This window comes from Micropterus salmoides, unplaced genomic scaffold, assembly GCF_014851395.1.
Source record: "Micropterus salmoides isolate LMB-PRFRI ecotype aquatic unplaced genomic scaffold, ASM1485139v1 Ms_hic_scaffold_13, whole genome shotgun sequence".
Taxonomy (NCBI): Eukaryota; Metazoa; Chordata; class Actinopteri; order Centrarchiformes; family Centrarchidae; genus Micropterus; species Micropterus salmoides.
This window is the reverse complement of record NW_024040374.1, coordinates 24,620,018-24,640,629: the sequence shown is the minus strand read 5'-3', so window position 1 is coordinate 24,640,629 and position 20,612 is coordinate 24,620,018. Positions and strand designations below refer to the sequence as shown.

Genomic DNA, 20,612 nt, shown 5'->3' with positions numbered 1-20,612 from the left:
ATAAAACATGTCTTTCTTGTGCTGAGACTTTGAATTGAGTGGTGAGCCAATTACTTTTCGAATGCACCCCTAAATTGGCCTTTTTGGAACAACCTAAAGTCTTATTCTTGATGACGACAGAGAAGCTTTGTTAATTCACTTCAAAGTGGTTACTTTCCAATTACAGCCCCAGCTTCTGCTCAGCTCTGTGCCTCCACCTCTTTCATCGACTGCTCCACAACTAATACTCTGAGTGCTAGTGATGGAGGGTTCAAATACCGAAAATGTGAGTAAAATATAATTGTGACCTTTCAACAGGCACACGTCAGATAAATGACAGCTTAGTTGACTGATGAGAGCTTAGCCTAGCTGTTCAGCAGGGTAGCATTTGGTTGGCAACAATTTTTTGAGTGCAAGTCTGGTTGGTGTGTGTGTGTGTCTGTCTTACTAAGTCAAAGAGCCATGGTTCATGGCTCTGGGAGGATGGATATGCCATTAGAGCTGGTGACACACACTCAAACCCTCATCGACTCACTATGGGAAATCAATATGGCTACAGAGCAAGCCAGCTGGATCCAGACTAAACTAGCCAGGCACATAGACACAATCATAACAGGTCCAAAAGAGGTACTCAATATCATATAGAGTATGTTGCTGCAGGACTGAACATGAACCCCTTCACACACAGAAACACACACAAAATCTAGAGACCTAGAATAAACAGTTTGTTTGATGAACACCAAAAAAAGGGACAGGAGCTGGTGTTCGAGGGTCCTTATCTAAATGTCAAGAGGTTCGTGCTATTGAGAAAAGACCCCGATGAATCATACATTAACCGACACAGGGCAGGTGCATGGTAAAACACGTACAGACCCTGGCTAAACACTCAAATGCACACACACACACATCTGTACACACAGATGCCTATACAGGCACTGACCGACTGTGCGGTCTTGATAGCCACAAAGCGGTGGTTCCCTTCCTTCCCACAGACGTAGCCAAAGGCTCGGTGGTCCGTGATGTCCTTGGCAATGTAGGAGATCTCGTGGACTGCATGATGGTGTTGGAGGACCTGCAGGAAGGCAAGACACAGGATGTTTAAACAAACCATGCATAGCGAAGCAAAAAAACTACGACTGTATTCTTGTGAGATTTTTAAGTTTTTCCTAAAAAAGTATGACTTCATGCAAATACAAATGCAACTTGCAAAGAATCTCAGCATCTTTTTCCCAACAAAAAAAAAACAAAAAACTGAATTTTAAACAGGTAGAAAATAAGTATATAGGGATTTAAAAAGCACCTTTCACCTTTCTCAAGTTTGATGCACTCAATATTTCTTTGTCGTCAACTGAACTGTTTGCTTCTCTTCCGTACCATGTAAAACACAAAAAACTAAGTTCTGTATTTTTCAACCTGGATTTTCCCATGTTTTTGTTCTATGTGACTAACTGGGACAACATTTTTTGAAATTGGTCAAGTATTGAGCGAGCGTGCCGCAGTCGGCAGCAGCGAAGCATGGCTTCAATGTAATGTTAAAGCCGATTGCGCCTCATCGTTTTTGCCACTGACCGGCTCAGATTGTTATTATAAGTGTCTGACAACATTGTGGAAAGGATCCCTACAGAGACAGACCTTTCTTACGTAATTTTACCTTGCAGAATGCGGAAGCTGCTGGTTTAGCTCTGCCTCGGTCGGATAGTTTGTTTGCGTTTTTGAGACTTTTGTGTTTTCATTTGTTTGTGTTATTGTGTGACTTTGGTGTTTTAAAGGGTTAAAAACACCAAAGTCACACAATTTCACAAACAAACTAACTGGCAAAAGTTTAGTGGACATACTATAATGGGGCAAAATTACTGCAAGGATTATGTTGCAGCCCTGTTTCCCTGTTCTGCCACGTAAAGCCCTGTTTTGTTCAATACTGGACCAGTTTCAAAAAATGTTACTTAGTCACATAGACACAAAAACTTGGGAAAATAGGGTCCAGGTTGAAATAAATATATCAAGTTTAACCAAAACATGTTTGAATATAGCATTTCATGACTGACAACGGAATTGAATTTGTTTTCAGTGTAAAAAAACAAAAAACAAAACATTTTGGACTTGAACACACACAAAGGTATAAAATTCCTGTACAGCTTTCCAAAAAAGCAGAAAAGAAAATCCCATGCAAACTCCCCCAGGTGTACAGACAGAAACAAGCACACAGAGACCTTGTATCCTACATTAAACTGTTATCTAGCTCCTCTGCCCTCTCCAGTTTACCCTGGGTGGGGAGTGCCAAGCTGGCATTGCCCATGGCAGATGGCACTGTTTTTCTCTAGGACAGAGGGGGGATCAGTGACAATCACAGCTCGGCAAGCTGTCGACTTGATCACTTCATCTGTGCCCTCGCTCACAACACACACAAACACAATTCACAACTTAATATGCAATAGCCCTCTGTTAAGTCACAGTAAATGTCCGCTTTGCTGTTATTGTCTATGCCAACTGCATGCTGGGAGCAGAGACACACAGTCAACATAATGACCCAGCGGCCCTTGAGTGCATGGTAGTGTTTGGAGCTCTATACGTCTGAGGCTAAACACACACTGCTCAATTTGAAGCTATTCCAGACGTAAGACACAAATTTAACATAGGGGAGTTGGAACACACACACACACACACACACACACACACACACACACACACACACACACACACACACCTAAGAGCCCCAGCAGAAATAGATAATCATTGCAGAAGTCATGTCTTCTAAATTAATAATTAGAGTAATGATTATTATTATCACCTCTGATTGACCTGAAAATGACAGCTAAGGCAGTGCATGTGCACACGCACACACACACACACACACACACACAGAGCTCAGTTGCTGAGGTTATTGAATTATCTCTGGGTGGGTGGTGAGGTGACAAAAGGGGACTCTGATTCAAAGAGAGCAGAGAATGAGATGACTGCATAAATTCAATTGCTCTGCTTTGTCTTGGTAGCAAGTACATCTTAGAGAGTAGGAACAATTTAGTTTCGGTTTAGTTTACATCTGGATCTGGGATGATTGCATAGCCAGACAGTGTCACTTTTCTGGAACAGTCTAGTGACAATATTGTTTAGAAATAATAAAACAGGTAAAACAGGTAGACTGTTACCACGAATGGATGCGCCTGGTCTTTCATGCGTGCTGTATAGAGGAATTGTGGTACTGGTGCTATTGGCTGTTTATGCCAGCAGTTTACCCTGGCCTCTATTCGACCTTAAAAAAAAATAAAATTATGAAAGCATCATTGCTGTCAAAATAAAAATCAGAACAGAAACTGCACTGATAAATTATTTTCAGTGTACTCTAAGGATAACCCTGTGAGATTAATGATGAAACTGAATGGGAAATGGACTTTTCACTTTTCAAATTGGCAGACAATGTACTACTTAGAGCAGGGGTTCCCAAACCTTTTCTGTGACCCAAACCGCTGTAACATCTACATTTATAAACTACTCAAAGACACACAAACAACAAACCATAAAAGTAAAATGTAAGTGAAATGTGTCATTATAATAGTACATCACAGCAATAATCATATTTGCTAAGTGTAAGATTTCTCACCACCTCATAACAAACATGCACTGAAAAATTTTTAAATCAATATTAAAATCAATTTGATGAAATGACTAAATATTCGCAATCTTGGATTTCCATAGCAGCACTCAAGCAACACTCTTCAATAGTCCAGTTTAAAGACATAATAAGTACAATAACCTTGTTCTTCTTAATTAAACTCGGACTCAGACTCAGACTTTTGCTGTGGTTTTCCCACCACTCTATACTGTAAACACCAGTTGTACCTAGTTGTTATTTGCAAATATTGTTAGATCTCTTATGTATGAGACATATTTACCAGCAAATCAGTGACTGCTGTTTGTGTTGCTAAAACATTCAGAATGTTTTTTGTTGCATCATCCTTGGTAAAGTTTGGACAGAACAGTGAAATGAAGTCTCTGGGGCATGGCCGTCGCTGGAGCCGACATGTCTGGCAGCAACATCTATGAGATGCCGCTCAAAAGTTGCTTAAATACATATATTCTCTGGGGAAGTGGATTGTTTGCAAAAACAGGTGGGTGTATCAAAACGTCAATACTGACTGTGTACTCTCTCTTCTCTCCTCTCCAGCACTGTTGATATGCAGTACCAGTCCTCTCACAATTTTACACACACACACACACACACACACACACACACACACACACACACACACACACACACACACACAGTGTCTCTGTGGGACTGTGGGCAGCATGCCCTTCAGCAGTTGCTGGCCACTGAACCAAGATGTCCCCTGTTAGGGTGGGAGTGGGGAGGAGGAGCAGCAGCAGGATACAGTTTCTCTCTCTCTCTCTCTCTCTCCTCCTCACATCTCCCTCCTGGAGGAGGAGACATCATCAGATGCTGTCCAGTCTCCAGCCAGTAGGACAGGACTGAGATTAGCAGTTAGCTTTGAGGTTTAATTAAATACTTGCAAGAGGTAGCACTTAAGAAACTCTCAGTAACTGATGCAAATACACATGCACATAATGTACTGTACCCATAAATAATGTTGGATATCAACAGTCTGACACTGAGGTAGGGCTGACCCCGAATAGTCGAAGATTCATGCTTCGATGGGCGGAGCCTGATTCGACTGATCTCACAGTTGAATCATCGCAGTGAAACAAGGATCATGCCATTTTGGCGATATGGGGGGGCTCAACGTCTGATTTTACATAGAACTACCAGTTTTCTCCCAATAAGTTAATATGCAGACTATAACAATATACATTTCAACGTTTAATGCTGTAACTAAATATGTAAAAAGGATAAAACTTTCAATAAATGTTTTTGAAGTGCGTGAATAAATCCAAAATTGTAACCCTAACCCTGGGTCGTCAGTGCGCATGTGTACGCGTAGCGTGTATGTGTGCAGTGGCAGAAGAGGAACGCTTGCTGAAGAGACCTCAGCTTCACGGTGTTGTGTCGAGTTGTCCGCACCTCGCGGGATTTTCGGGTTAATTTATCACCGTTGATGAACCACTTAAAGAATATTTTATCGTTTTTAAATAGCCGGCTACTTGAAATAGACCCGCGGGGAACCGTGACGTGCATGCAGTTGTCGGCAGCAGTAATGCACGTAAAAGTCTGCACAAGACCGTTGATTGACAGGCGAGAGAGAGAAAAGGGTCTTCAAAAAGCCTCAGTTTAGCTGGAAATTTACAGTGTAAGTTGAATGAAAAGAGACTGCAGCTCTGCAGCTTCTCAAGATTATAGCGGAGCTAACTGCCGCGCAGAAAAACACACGATTAAACTATCAGTCGACTATAGGCAGGACTTGACGATTCTGATTCGACTATGTAAATCCTTAGTCGGGGACAGCCCTACACTGAGGTGAGGAAGTGACAGAAAGAGTGAAGACACATATACAACATACACATACTGGAATTTCAAAGGCCCTAAAAATGTTCTCAATCAGCTTTTTTGTGCTTTTTTTACTGGTTTTTAAGTTGGCAGGGTACAGCTGGAAAAAAATAATCTCGCATACCCCCATCCACCAATCAGGATTTAGTAATATTGTCACAATCACAATCTGAGGGCACGCGGTGTACAGGATGTTTACAATGTCGCTTCATTCTCACCTAATTTCCTGTGTCTTCCTATATAGATATATAGTGTGTAAATCTCCCACCCCAAACGAACCCCTTTGTCTGCTTCCTCACCTTCTTCTCTGCTTAACTGAGAACTCCCCCGCCATGACACGTCCTGGTCTACACACTTATCAATTCCCATTCGACCCACGGTTCATGCCCTCAAGCTTGACCCTCAGTTCATCTCACCCTCCAATCTCGACCTTTCATTCCTCTGTGCCCTCCTTCAAATTATTGTCATAAGTGGGATGGTCTTTGTTAGTCAACATAAAGTTATAATACATCTGATAGGATCCAAAGTGAATGCATTGAAGGATCTGGAAGTAAATACCTGTGTTTCTCGCTGTACCCTTCTCTGTCTTGATTGCCTTGCTGCATCTCTGTCTAGCCTCCACATGAATACTTTCCTCCAGGGTGTTTTCTAAATAGCTTTCCATCAAGTTTTGCTGTTATATTGTCCTTTCTGTTGGCTGAACTGAACTAATTTGATCTTTCTGATTTCATTCTCTCATGCAGCAGCAGGCCGACTAGCTGAGCCCTTCACTCTTGTGAGTTCTTGACCTGACGTGGTGCATCGGCCCTGACGAGACTGACAAAAAGGGTTGAAGAGGGTAGGGCGCCTGTGTCTCAGTGCAGTATTCATGTGTGTGTGTGTGTGTGTCTTGAGAGAGAGGCTGGCAGAGAGAGACATGCTAGCCTGCCCTCTGTTAGATTAATGCCTCCCCTCTTCTTCTCCTCCATCTCAAGCACCACCTCTCTCCATCCTGCACGACCTTCCTTCCCTCCTCCAAGAGAGGGGCCATCCATCCATTCGCTCACCCATACTTCCATCCGCCCATCTGGCTGACTGATGCACAGAAGGGGAACGAGACTGTCAAGATCCCTGAACCTCAGCCGAACCATTCTCTCTCTCTCTGTCTCTCTCTCTGTCTCTCTCTCTCTGTCTCCTTCCCTCCCTAGCCATTAGAAGTGGTTGAAGGACTGATAGTAAGGACAGCATATCTCTATAGTTAATATTAATGTGCGGAGACAGAGGACAAGGTCTCCCTGAAGAGAGCTTTACTTTGACATATGCTCACTGATTCTCTACCTATCCCTCTAACTCTGTTTCAGTCTGTCTTTGTCCCTCCCTCCCATCATCTGTCTTTTTCACATCTTTGAATCCTCTCACCTTCTCCCCTTTGACTCTCTACCTCTTTATCTATCTCTGGTTCTTTCTCTTTATCCCTCTCGATCTTTCAGTGTAGGGAGTTTGAAACATCAGGAAGGGGAATGAGACAAAGAGAAATGAGGGTTATAAAAAGAGGGATGAAGGATTAAACCGGTGAGGGATGAGTTTGGCTGCATGCAATATGGCCGTCATTCGGGAGGCCACTAGGTACTGTGTCCTGCCTGTCTAATACCCCGCACTGTTGAATTACTGCTGGGTGCTCACACACACACACAAACATACAGTGTCAGTGACATCCAGCTCCTGTCGAGGTGTAAATCTCAGACTTAACACGTCACCCACTAAAGCCAGGTGCGGAGCAGCAAGCGTCATATTGTGTCTAAACCAGACTACATTCACAATCAGATCCACTGACAGCCAGACAGAGCAGAGCTAACACTGCACATTTGCACAACATACACAAGAGCAGCCGTTAATGTTTTACTCCAGCTGCCAAATCAAAAAATCCAACATGCACAGATGACCTTAGTGTGCTACAGTGAGCAAACCGAGCCAAGCACCTTATAACTTAAGTTTATGCGATTTAATGGGACATTAATTTTCCATTATTAACACAAATGACAGTGAAATGGCCTGTTTAGTGAGGGTGTCCTCCAACCAGAGCGCTAAGTATCTTGAGGAATGTACACGTTATATTTCTTGCTCAAGGATGCTGTGACAGGTGTGGCCAGTTGGGGAATCGAACCTGGACAGTAGCTGTCAGAGGATCCTTGAGGAAGAAATTCTAAAAGAAATCAATACGCTCTGCAGGATACTTTCGCTTGAACTGTGCCTACTCGTGCTGCAACCCGCATTTAACAACTGAATTCGCAGTTATTCTGTCCATAGAGGGTCCTCTATCTATGACCGGTCCTATTGTCGTAAATATCTCAGATGTCAATATTACTGCTGGGTCTCCGCATCAGTGTAGTGAAGAATTTTTTTTTTTGGTGGGTGGGGGGGTTACTTGGGTAATTTAGGTGATTCTATGATCTCAACCGAGAGTAAGAAGGAACAGAGGGAATCAAAATCCAACAGAGACAATTTAAAAAAAAAAAATTAAAGCAGTTGGAGAGCAAAGTCTGCCTAGATTCAGTAGATCAACCAGAAAAGCAGCCATGTAAGATGGAAAATGCATAATCCTGGAGCATAATAAAGAACCAGTGCTGTGGTTGTTTGCGTAGCGGCAAACAATGGGATAGCCATGTTCTCTCATCTACCGAGGCCTTGTTCTCAGGGTTTCAATTAGGGCCTCTTGATTTCCCCAGGGGTCCCTCTCTCTCATGGAGATGCCTCATTAACAGAGACACACACACGAGCAAACAGGCACACACACACAAACACATTTGCTTCTGAACTTACCCCTGACTTCTCATCAAAGATCTTGATCCCTCCAAAGGAAATGGTCAGAAACACCTTCTGTTTGTGTTCTCCTTTAGACCGTGCTGCTGCAGCTATTCCCTGCGGACAGAAAGACAGACACACATGGAGCAAACAACCACGTTAGAAGCAGGACAGAAACGCACATGCAGTGTAATGGGAAGGTGAGTCCATAAAGAGCCTCTCTTTGGGCACCTTCTCTCAGAAGGATTCTTTTCTTGTTGGATTATGAATTTTCTTTTACTTGTCAATATAAAATCGCTCTAAAAAATCATGAATAGAGAAATTAATCACAGAAGAGGTGAGATCCTGCAGCATCACTAGTCCATAGTCTTTTGATGCATGCTTGTGATGAATATTAACCACCATAACGTGGACAAAAACATGAATATCTGAAAAATATTTATTATTCACACCAATATCTGGTAAACCAAACACACAGGACTACAGTGCATTAAAGAATATATTTGTGAACAATGGCAGAGAAAGAACATTTTGAGAACACTGGTTAAAAATGTACAAAATAATTTTGAAAAATGACCCTTCCTTAAGTACATTAAGTACACAACTTTTTAATTGTAACAAACATTAAAATTATTATAGTTATTATTTAAGTCAAAAAAACAAATATCCCCAAATATCACATGGCCAGTACCAAGCTATGTTTGCTCTGTTCAGCCAAATACAAAACCATAATGTCATATCTTAGGCTGTTGAAAGGCATTGTGGGAAATGTAGAAATCCTTAATAGAAGGCGGGCAAAAGCAGACAAGGCAAGTTTAATTGCAACAATTCATGACAACATAACAGCTTGACTTCACCGAATGTGACATGCTGATTATTTATACCACTATAAGTGTATCTAATTCCCCTTTACGTTCACCCCACCTCCATTTGCATAGGTGAGTCACAAAAGGAGAAGAAAAGAGAGGGGCGAGATCAGAGAATTGAGGGAGTCGGGCAGGGAGAGGGAGGAGCAGTATGAAAGAAGAGGTGGAGAGATCAGAGAAAAAGAGTTGATGGATTTCCTGTCTGAATAAATGAAGAGGAGGGAAGCTGTTTGATCAATGAGCTGTCTATCCTCTCCTCACCCTTCTGCGCCTCGGCTGGATGGAGTTTTCACTACACAAACAAAACGGAAAATGTAATTTTCCCAATTTAAATACCTCCTGCAGTATGTGGATCCCATGTGTTAAAAGGCGATTAATAATGAATAAAGCACTCTACATACTGACTGTTTTCAAACTCTTTCAGCGTACATCTATGGAGGGAAAAAAAATCAATATCTAGGCTTTGTGTAAAGTTTTGACTGTTTTTGAACATTTTCTAGTGTAACATTATTTAGACATGAGTTTTCCATATGCACGCTACAGTAAAATATTCCACTAAAGCAGCTTGTTCATTAGGCCTCTATTTATAAATGAATAAATAAATGGCCTATTTCTCCACTCCCATCTCTCTTTCACCTATCATCCAAACTATCCCCCTCCATTATGCCTTCTCTCCTCTACTAACTGCCCCATCTGTCTACCTCTCCCTCTAATTGTTCCTGTCCTTGCAAATGAGACATTCACCCCGATTCCCCTCTCATCCATATGGCTAACCTCCTCACTTCCTCCTGCACTGATCATCGCCCCGCCTATAAAGGATAATGTCCTCATTTTTTATCCATCTCCTTCCACCCTTCTCCTCTGGTAATTTGCATAGAAAAATTGCAACCATACATGATTGCGCTTACACACACACACACACACACACACACACACACACACAGGCGCAGTTATTCTATGACTTACAAAACATGGATATTTAATTGAACTTTAGAATATGCATGAACTTGAAGAACTATTTACAGACAGACAACTGTGTTAGTTATTGAGGTTCAGTGGCTTTTGTGAGCCATGAAACTTACTGCGGCTAAGGGCGATCATGTCCACAGGATTTCTGGTTGTTAAAGGAATCCAAATTCATTCAGTCATTTCTACCTACTAACACGCAAAGATGCATGTCAGAGCAACTAAATTCTAAACCTAAGATGCATCAACAGAGAGAAAAGAAAAGAAGAGAGAGACTGTCCTTACCTTGAGCTTCATCATTGAGTCCTGGCAGAGTTTGTCTCCACGGGCGGCAGTGACCTCGTCCAGGCCGATGAGCTTGGCCTTGTAGCGGACGCCATCGCCCTTAAAACGCCTGATGAGAGCCGCCTCGCTGCGATCCTGCCCTGCACACACACACAAATGCAAACTCTGAAGTCTACAGTACATCTTCCAGTCAAGGACCTCCATCTACCTCAGACCAGTGCCATTACCTCAGGATCATCAATCACACAGACCATAAAAAACTTCAACAGTAATCCTACAAAAAGAAAAACAACCATGGTACAGGTCAAAGCTACTGATGTTAGCAACACCTTGTTATGTGATTAAGTCAGACTGGAGGCAGGCACTGAACCGTGCTATCATATGAATGGCACCGGTCAATATACTCAGACACATGAATCAATGCAGTTTGGCGGGATTAGAGTTACAACTGTGACATCTCCTCTCTTCTCTGCAAAATAATAGCATGACATTTTGCTCTCATCCCCCTGTGTCCCTCGGTCCTCCCTCTCTCCTCACCCTCAATTGTGTGCAAGATTGTCGCCATTGTGCACATGCATTAGTGAGTGTCGGCGATGGCGCGCGTGTGTTGACCTTGCTCTTGTCCAGGAAGTCTATATGTTATCTCCTGAAGTGACTACAACGCTCCTTGTCGCACACAATACAGAGCAGAGAGAGAGAGAGAGAGAGAGAGAGAGAGAGAGAGAGAGAGAGAGAAAAGCTGCTCATAAGGCTAAACTCACTTTGTGCAGTGCTATCTATCTTTCTCCCATTCTGTTTCTCTATCTCATCATCAAATATTGTATATATATGTGTGTGTGTGTGTGTGTGTGTGTGTGTGTGTGTGTGTGTGTGCGTCTCTGCGTTGTGTTTCTGAGTGTGTGAAAGACTGCAAGAATGATAGTGAGAGGGAGAGGCATAATGATAATGCAGCAAATTCAGATAATATATTGAGGCATTAGTTCTGTACTCTATAACAGCGTGACTCTTGGAAGGTCATAGTCGGAGTGATGGAGAGGTCCCACTCCTCCTCTCCTTGTTCTTTCACATTCCCTCTATTCACTCTGAGTCCCTACAGCATATAGTAGAAGCCTTTTAACCACAGGCGAGAGCATCGTGTTATATGGCTCTATTGAATCATCTTTGTCCAACACTAATCTCCCACCTCCCTCGGCTTTGTCTGCTGGCCCACACACAAACGTGGTCATTTTTAAATGCTTCATTTGCATTACCTGATTTCAACCATATATAGGAGGGGTTCTAGAGGTTAAACAATGGTCAAGGACATTTAAGGTTATAAAAGGCTCCATTATCAGAGAAATCACAGGATACTTGTGTTGGGTTAGCCCTTGCGATAATAACCTTGCACTAGGACAGCCTCAAATAGCAGGTTTTAAAAGTTTTAGGCTGCTGGAGATTATGTTTGTGGAAATTACTTTGTCTGAATATGAAGGAAAGATGGGCACACTCCATTGATAAAAAAGATACAGAAACACACACACATATTGGGTGGATGAGCTCATTCCTCTGAATCACTGACAAGGCACACCACTCAGTCACAGTCCTACTTGGAGTAAATCACGACTGTCTGCCTCAGAGTCTTCAGAGACAAAAGAGCTGACGAACATCTGTCCTTATTTTGGAGAGAGTAAGAGAGAACAGGTTCCTCTATTGTGTCAAGTCTCAGTTGGGCTGAGATGAGAGTAAATGATTAAACCACCGGAGGATTTTTCTGTTCAACGCAGAGACGTTTGAAGACATTTAAATATTGCCTTCATTAAACTTGAAACAGTCCCGTCAAATGTGCACATGGGCGAATACACATATAAACAACAGTCAGCAGCTATGATGAACCCCTGCCTCAACCCACCATCTCTTCCCTCTGCGTAAATAACATGAAACATGCTACTGTTGCTGTGTTAAAACACAAGACAAGATCTTTCACATCCAAATATGAGCTGCCTGTCAGGACACAGCTTTAAGTCTCTTTTGACTGCTTGTGAAAACAAACAAGGAAAATCATTTTAACAGGGTTGATAATTGTGGCTAGCGAACAACAGGCTTAAAACTAAATGTGCTCACCAGAGAAAGTGAACAGCCAACTCCTAATAAGCTTTTTCAACGGCGCTGGTTAAATTTACACAGTGCCGTAGGTACGAGTCACTCACTCTAGCCTGATTGAGAGGTCGCCATGGTAAAAACTCACAGATAATCCCACCCTGAAACATACTCTGCTTTATGGTCTATTTTCCTCTAAATGGGACCATAATTTACTAAATGACCATCATGTTGTATTATAGAAGACATGAAACCACCGATTGAGACCATAAACTTATTATGAAAGTGTTAAAGTGTTTACTAAGGTAATAAATCAGGTGAGAAGTACGGTCATTTTACCATTATTTCTAATAACCAGACTTCTTTTTGCAACCAGAAGAGTTGCCCCCTGCTGGCCGTTCAATAGAATGCAGGTTTAACGGACTTCCACATTGAATTCACCCAACTAGGCGAAAGCGCAAGCCATGGTGTGGCGATGGATGCAACTAAACTTTAAAAGTGCAAAGTGCAAAAGACACCAGCTATATGTGACATAGTGGTCAGAAGCAACACATGCAGGCAGGGGAGGTGAAAGAGTGGTGGAAGAAAAACTCTGTTTCAGACTCCCCCAAACTAAACATCCAACCATCTCGCCAAGAAAAGTAATGCATGGCAGATCAGATGGGGCTACCACATTTGTGAATAGGCTTATAGTTTACGGACCTCACTAAATCCAATGCTAAAGTTAGCCTAGCTTCCTTGCACACTTCTTGATGGCGTATACCTGTGCTGTGCTATCATCATCTGAAATCAGCTTTACTCATTGTGTGTATCATCATCTCTAACAAACAGTGCATTTACTTCTTCTAAACACATTTGCAAAGTCGATTTTTTTATCATTTAAATAGTGTTTAAACACTGTTTACATTCATGTTTACTAGCTTGAAGTCTTTTTCCAATAGAAACAAACAACTTGTATTACTTAGATTCTGATGAGATTGCATCTCAGTGTTTAAAAAATGTTTAGATCAAATACTTTTTATTGTACGAAGGGAAAAGCTACACTCATTTAATTGTAAAACCAAAAACTTGGATTTGAATGTTTGCTGTGATACATTTTGTTCACCTGGGAGTGTATATTACCTAAATGTGTGAGTGTTAAATAACCCTGGATGTGTCCAGCCGCTTTTGTTTCCCCGGAACAGCGGTTTTCATTTGGGTTTGACATTTAAGACCTGCTCCCTCCATCTGCATCCATCACTATTACTGCTGCTATACTTAGAACACCGAGGGAGAGAAACACAGAGAGAGGGAGAAGTTGAGAAAGGCCAAGAGGGGAAGAAGAAGAGAAAAAGGTAGAGGGGTCCAGGGTTACTTCTCCTGCTGAGTGGTTTATATTATTACCTTTTGGGAGCATGTTCCATGAAAGACCTCCCTGTGAGTGTGTGCATGTGTGTGTTTGCCTCTGTGTGTCAGCAGGGGAAGCATTCAGTCCGCTGTAATTAAATGTCTGCTATTGCTGTGACCCCGCTGAGCTTCAAACACAACTAATGAAAGAATCTTCCGTTTCATCTGTCATGGCTGCTCGTGGCGCACACACTCACACACACACTCACACACACACACACACACACACACACACACACACACTAGCTCACGCTCACACACATACAAGCTTCAAGTCTTGCACTACTTGCACAGAAAATACAACCAAACACACCACCTACCATACCAACACTAATGAAAGAATCTTATGGTACATCAGTCATAAGAGCTCCACAGGTGAACACACACACATATTGTTTCATTAACACACATTCACAAACATCTACTCACATCTGCACAGCCCAACTCATAAAACCACACCATACACTACAGAGGATACCAGTCGTAATATCTGGAATTCAGCTTCCTCAGCTACCGTGAAGCAATTACTAATACCGTATACAGTATATGTGTGTGTGTGTGTACTTGGTATGCAGGGAGGGACTGTCTGTCTGAAGCAACAAGCAGAGAGCAAGGAAAGGACATAAAGCGGAGAGGAAAGGATGGAAAGGAGGACTAGAACGTGATGGATGGATGAATGAGCAAGGCCTCCATTGGATAAATGTCACTCAGGATTAGAGCGTTATGACAGCCAGATCCCCCTGACTCTCTTCTCTTGCTCTCTTTCACACACACACACACACACACACACACACACAGTCTTCCACAGGTGATAGATTACAGGTGACTGCTGGTACAGTACATCTAGCCCTTCAGGGATGCCCCTAGCTTCGCCCCTGGCAACTGTAACCTCCTGTGTACCCCTCCATCACTCTCTCCCAACTAGTTCCCCTTTTACCCTCCTTTGGTCAGGTCACATTTATATTACATACATATTGAAATCAGATTTCTTTTTCTCCTTTTTGTCTTTTTCTCTCTCCACTTTCTGCAAAATTGGTAGACACTGCACATGTTTATTACAATTTGGGTCATATTTTTTTAGCCTGGTCATCATTTACATTAGTAATGATAACACTGTGTATTATAACATTGTGTATGATAGCATAAAATCTAAGATATGGAAACAACAACAGGTTTTCAGACGGATGATCCAAAACCACTGAGTATCGCTCAGATTCGGGGTGATCTTCAATGGCGCCGTTTTTCTCTATTCAAAATCATGGTGATCATCGAGGCTGAAGATTGAAGCCAAGGGTAAAGGGTTGTCAGTGTCAGGCCAACAACGCATAACAGTCTAGTTCATTCATTTCATTAGAAATTAGAGACTTAGGCCGTTAGTGTGAGGCCACTGAGTACAAAAGAGAGAAATGTACAAGAAAGAAAGGTGGACTTTGCTTTGACTTGTGATTTGTGACAAAACGTTGGTGCCATCTTTCTGTTCTTCGTTTCTGACGAACACCTGATATTCCTCTGAAGTGATGTTGGTGGCACAAACGCGGATGCCACTATTTATTTTCAGCAAGCCTATATTGTTTGCAGTGGCTAGTAAAGTGTGTAGCTTTTTTTTTTTTTACTCCTGATGAAGAAGCACCCAGAGGCTCTTAACTACAGCTGGGATGGTTCCCAACAAACACTCAACAGCACATGAGGGAACACATCAGTTACTCTCCAATTAATCCTGCTCCTAAACCCTGCTGCTGAATGTGTGTGTGTGTTTTTGTGCTTTCTTTACCTATCAGAGACTTGTTCAGATGAAGCACTCACTCATACCTGCTCTCACACAGACTCTTTTAAACCCAAAAACAGCATGTGCCAAGAAAACAACAGTTTCCCCCCTCAGCTCCATGCTTAACTCTGGCCAATTGATTTGGCACACAAAAGCTCACACTTGACTGAGTATACGCATATGCACATTTTACACAAACATAGCTATAGTTGCTGAAGTGAAATGCCTGGTGTAAACTGAGATGAGAAAGTGCCGTTGCCACTCATCAGTGCTCTGGAATTGCTGATATGCATTTTTCTGTCTTCATTGCAACATGACTACTGTTGTGTTTACTAAATGATGATGCTTCTTTTGAGCACAATCAGTTTGCTAAAATATGTGGAGTTTACACTACGATGTATTCATGTACTGCGTTGTGGTAAGTTGGAATCTACGCTAGAAGAAAACTGTGGCTCACCACTAGACAGTGACCCAACATCATAAAAGGAGGCTTTAGAGTTGAACTAAGTAAAGTAAGACTTGACTTCTTCCCCTCTTATCCCAACATTCCTTCTCTCTCCTCCTCTATTTATTTCCCCCGTTCCCCAGCGCCATCTCCCCGGGCACCCGCTGCTCCGACCTGGATGACAGGGGCACAGTCAGAGACCTGAGCTGTCTGTCCGTGAAACTGTGTGCATGCACGTGTGTCCTGAGGCATCCAGCTATCCTCTGTGGCAGAAAGTCATTAGAGCTGAAAAATACGTCAGGGACAGATGCAACGCACTTCCCATTATCACCCCCCCTCCCACAAACACAAGCACACACACACACACTGTGTGAAGGTCACTTTGGCAGAGATAGAAAATTTGACATGTGTATGGTGGGAGTTGGCGAAGACCTTTAAGGAGACTTTTTTCATTAAGTTATTTTTTTATAGCATTTGAAAGCACGTGCTATTTATTTATGTTAAACGTATTCATCTTTAAAGCTAAAAGTAATCTTGCTGACATTAATTCAGAATGAACATTATCGGTGGGATTTTTTTTTTTACATTAAACATTAAATTGTTAAGAGAAAAAAAGACCAGAACAGACATCTTGGGTCTTACACATGACTATTTGACTGAGCTCTTTAGCATTTTTAGATCCTTGATCTGTGACTTAAAATGCAGGAAAAAAACAAAAACTTCACAGATGTGCTTAATCTTCAGACAAGTGACAATGTCTGTTATAGATAACATGCTTCTACTGATGTATGTAAATCTAGTGGAATTAATTGCTGGTGCACTAAAAGTATTGGTGTGTTATCTGTTAGTAAAGCTTAAACATACTGAGATGCACACAGACACATATTTTGCTGTATGGAGCTGTAAAACTGTCTTAGATATGCACACACACCATGGGCCTGGATGAGTTTTGTGCTCGTTATTTTTTACTGCATATATCTTTGTACCCAGCCACGAGCCCGCTGAGGATTGTGCACACGACTATCATGGCAAGAGTTGATTTTATTGCTCACTTTCTGGTACGCAGAGAAGTAGAATTTTAGGAAATGCTTGAAGCTTATAATACGGCACAAAGAGCAAAACAGCACTGCTCCTTGCTCTGTGCCTGTATACTTTTCAGCACTATTGCTTTCTCAGAGGCAAAGTTGTTTTCAGAGCCCGTGTGTTCTGGGTTTTGTTTATTGCTTTCACCATAACAAGATGTACACTGTGTAATCTGGAAAAAGCACTCAGCTGAAGTTAGCAAAATGAAACCGTAGTTACTGTATGTACAACGCCTTGTTGATTAAGACCAAAATCTAAATGGAACTTTGATGATGGGGATGGCAGTGGCCGTCTGTTTTCATCTGAGAAAATGAATTGCATCCAACACACACAAACGTTCACAACATGAACACAGCGTTTTCTACAGGGGAATAAGGCGATCTAATCACCTCATCGCCCTTTCATTTCCATGTTCTCCCCATTTAATAACAAGCCAGCAATAGCTCTGCTTTAATTACAAGGTAATTGGTCGCACTAACGAAGGGGAACATGGCCTGTAACTGTGTCTATGTGCTTAATATGTGTGCATATGCATGCATGTGTGCAGTGTGTGTGTGTGTGTGCGCGCATGTGTTTTGTTTGTGTGTGCATTGGTGTGTTTTCTGGGTTCTGACAGGGCATCAGAGAGTGGGCTGTGTAAACATGCCGCTAGCATCCTGTCATGCAACGCTGAAGCGGTTCCCCATGTGGACTGCTCTGTTGGTCGCCCCTGAGCCGCCACTCTCTCTCTCACACACACACACACACACACACTTTAGCAAGGATGTTCATATAGAGCTGCAAAAGAAGATCAAGTAGTTCTCTAAGCCCTGCATGAGCTTCCACCAAATACTTCCTCTCATCAGAGTGTCATTGTCATTCATCTGTTACCTGAATACACACACACACACACACACACACACACACACACACACACACAATATAAACACTAAAAGACACATCTGACTGAAAAGTGTCAAAACTATTTGTTTCCTAAATCCCACCATCTGTGAGAACAGGAGGTGTGTGTGTGTGTGTGTGTGTGTGTGTGTGTGTCACTGAAAACACTAGAGGCCCTTCTTTCAAAGCATTAGGAAACACAGGTAACTCCTTAAAACACAGCAGTCCTCCTTTCATGCCAAGGCGAGTGTGCCAGAACAAAGCCTTCTCTCATGTCTGTCATCCCTGCCAAAATATGGAACCACTTGAAGTTGCTATCCTTCCCCTTTCTTTCTTTCTGTGTCTCATCTTGCATTGTGAACCCCCTACCATTCATTCACTCAGCTGGGGTCTTGGAAAAGAGGGATGGAGCAAAGGAGGACTGGAGAACATCATACAGCATGATAAGGAAACGGAAGCTCTGCCATCTGCTTAGTGTCTCTCTATGTCTCTAACTTTCTCTTATCTCCTCCCTGTGTAGACACTATCATCATCATCATCATCCTCCTCCTCCTCCTCCTTTGGGTCCAACTGAAATTAAATTGCTAGTTTTTGTTTCTGTTAACAGCACACAGATCTGCTTTGTAAATTACATGTCCAGAAGTTTTTATTATATAGAAAATCACAAAGAAAGGGAGCAGAAAGTGAGAAATGTATATAAAATCCTTTTGGGGGGCTTTGGCCTTTTTATTAGATAGTTATAGCTTAGCAACTGACAGGAAATATAGGAAAAGAGTTAGGGGTATGTAATGAGTTAAAGGTCTTTATATACACATATATACAGTATCTTGTGTAGCACACTAATATCAACTGAAGGAAATATGGACTGCTGACATAATTTTGCAGACTAATGAGCTTGTCGTAGCACCTGGAACAGTTTAACATCTTACCAAGATTGGTCAGATTAGATGCTAATTTTTTTATTCTTCAATACTTCTTCAGTTATAAATCACCTTTTGGTGTTACATTTTTCTTAATATTCTTTGCCTAAGACATATAAAAAAGAAAACATATTTTTCTAGTATTAGCACTGATGTTTCTTAGATAAGCACTGTACAGACAGCTCTGTTTGTGTGTTGTGAACTGAAATACAACAGCCTGTAAACATCCAACATATGAGAAATGTCCTTTCAATGCACAGTCCTTCAACCAGCACAGCAGGGTGAGAGTATTGGCCTCTATTAGGGCCTGTGTGTGACATCGGGACGTTTTTCCTTTTGTGCAAATTATGAGCAGGGAGCAAACTGTTGCTATGGAGACTGTGGTTAGTGATGCGGTGGGCAAAGCCACACCAACTAGTGTGGAGGAGAGGACTAAGCTGAACATACTGAGAGGATCACAGAATACACAAGCTACCCCAGGCACACACAGACACACACACAGTCCAAGATTCAGGAAAGCAAATAAAAGGCTTTCACTGAAATATATTTTTCTCTCTGAGTCAGGCGTTTTGAATGCTTATTCGGTGTGGTCACATTTGAAAGCTTTTTTAACATTCAGGGCAAAAGAGTGTGTCATTGGAGCTGCTGCATAGAAAGAAGATGTGGGTGTGTGGAATGAGATGCCTGTCTGGGAAATGCATTGAACACATCTCACCAAAGTTATCATAGTGCTGAAAATGGTCGATGGATAAATTGATGGGCAAGCACTGACTGGTTGGACAGGTCACAAATTTTCCAGAAATAAAATGATGGGAATGAAGGGCAGCAGATAACAAGAGAGGGCAGAGAAGAGGCAGTTATCTCTAAATATAGTTTTAGTGATGGGAAAGCCACCTTTGGAAAGTGTGTGCCACTATCTGCTAGTGAGAGTGTCATTTTTGTCTTCTATCCCCCCATATCCACTATTGGCTTTCACTGACAACCACAACAGCAGACAGCCAATTCAATTCAATCTCTGTCTGATTGGAGGGAACAGATCTGATTACCTCTCATAGAAGGCACACACAAACACATGCACCACACACACACACACACACTCAAAATACCATTGTTTGTGCTCTAAGATTCCCCAGGGAAAGATATCAGAGTAAATGGCTGCGGTGATTGTGCCAGATAGACTGGATGTGTGCATAATATCCACACGAAGTAGATAATGTGTTTGCTAATCGCACACCAGAGACGAGCAAACACACACACACACACACACACACACACACACACACGCACACACGCACACATCCACACACACACAAAGGCTAACAGCTGCACAGCTATAACCCTTAACCACTCTTTTCATGCTGTTGGCTGCCAGCTACACTGTAGAAACACCCTCCCACACATCCTCATCCAAATGCCATTGTGGGAGAGTCGTGACTTTTCAGAGTTGTGATGACAGTTGTCTGCGTGTGTTGACAGCAGTGGAAGTTATTATTACTTGTAATCACATTCTGAGTAACATCATGAAAGACAGACACACTTATGTGAATGTTTTACATTTATAACATTTAATGATGATATAAATACGATACTGCAAATAGAAAAGGAAAAAAAACCCAGCATCATCTGTTGGCCAAATTGGGCGATAAACCCAACAATACAAAAGTCAGTGTTGCTAAGTATGCTTATGTAAGTAGGGTCTTAGAAATGAATGACATCCAAGTGATTGCTGGTTACCTGCCAA

The 20,612-nt window shown here is 42.1% G+C and overlaps 1 protein-coding gene and 1 long non-coding RNA gene across 10 annotated transcripts in view; one reads left to right on the top strand and one right to left on the bottom strand.

Annotated features, from left to right (window-relative positions):
- Nucleotides 1-20,612, bottom strand: part of dab1a (DAB adaptor protein 1a) — a 202,849-nt gene that overhangs the window by 21,850 nt on the left and 160,387 nt on the right. For all 9 annotated transcript variants that reach the window (XM_038716428.1, XM_038716427.1, XM_038716429.1 and 6 more), the window contains 3 exons: nt 10,318-10,457; nt 8,219-8,317; nt 920-1,051 (listed from right to left, as the gene is read on the bottom strand). In XM_038716428.1, the coding sequence (XP_038572356.1) occupies nt 920-1,051; nt 8,219-8,317; nt 10,318-10,457 (371 nt within the window). The remainder of the gene's footprint in view (nt 1-919; nt 1,052-8,218; nt 8,318-10,317; nt 10,458-20,612) is intronic.
- On the top strand, nt 6,161-9,548 carry LOC119901028. The gene is made up of 4 exons (XR_005444140.1): nt 6,161-6,257; nt 6,394-6,633; nt 8,296-8,400; nt 9,139-9,548. It is a non-coding gene; the product is annotated as an uncharacterized LOC119901028 (long non-coding RNA).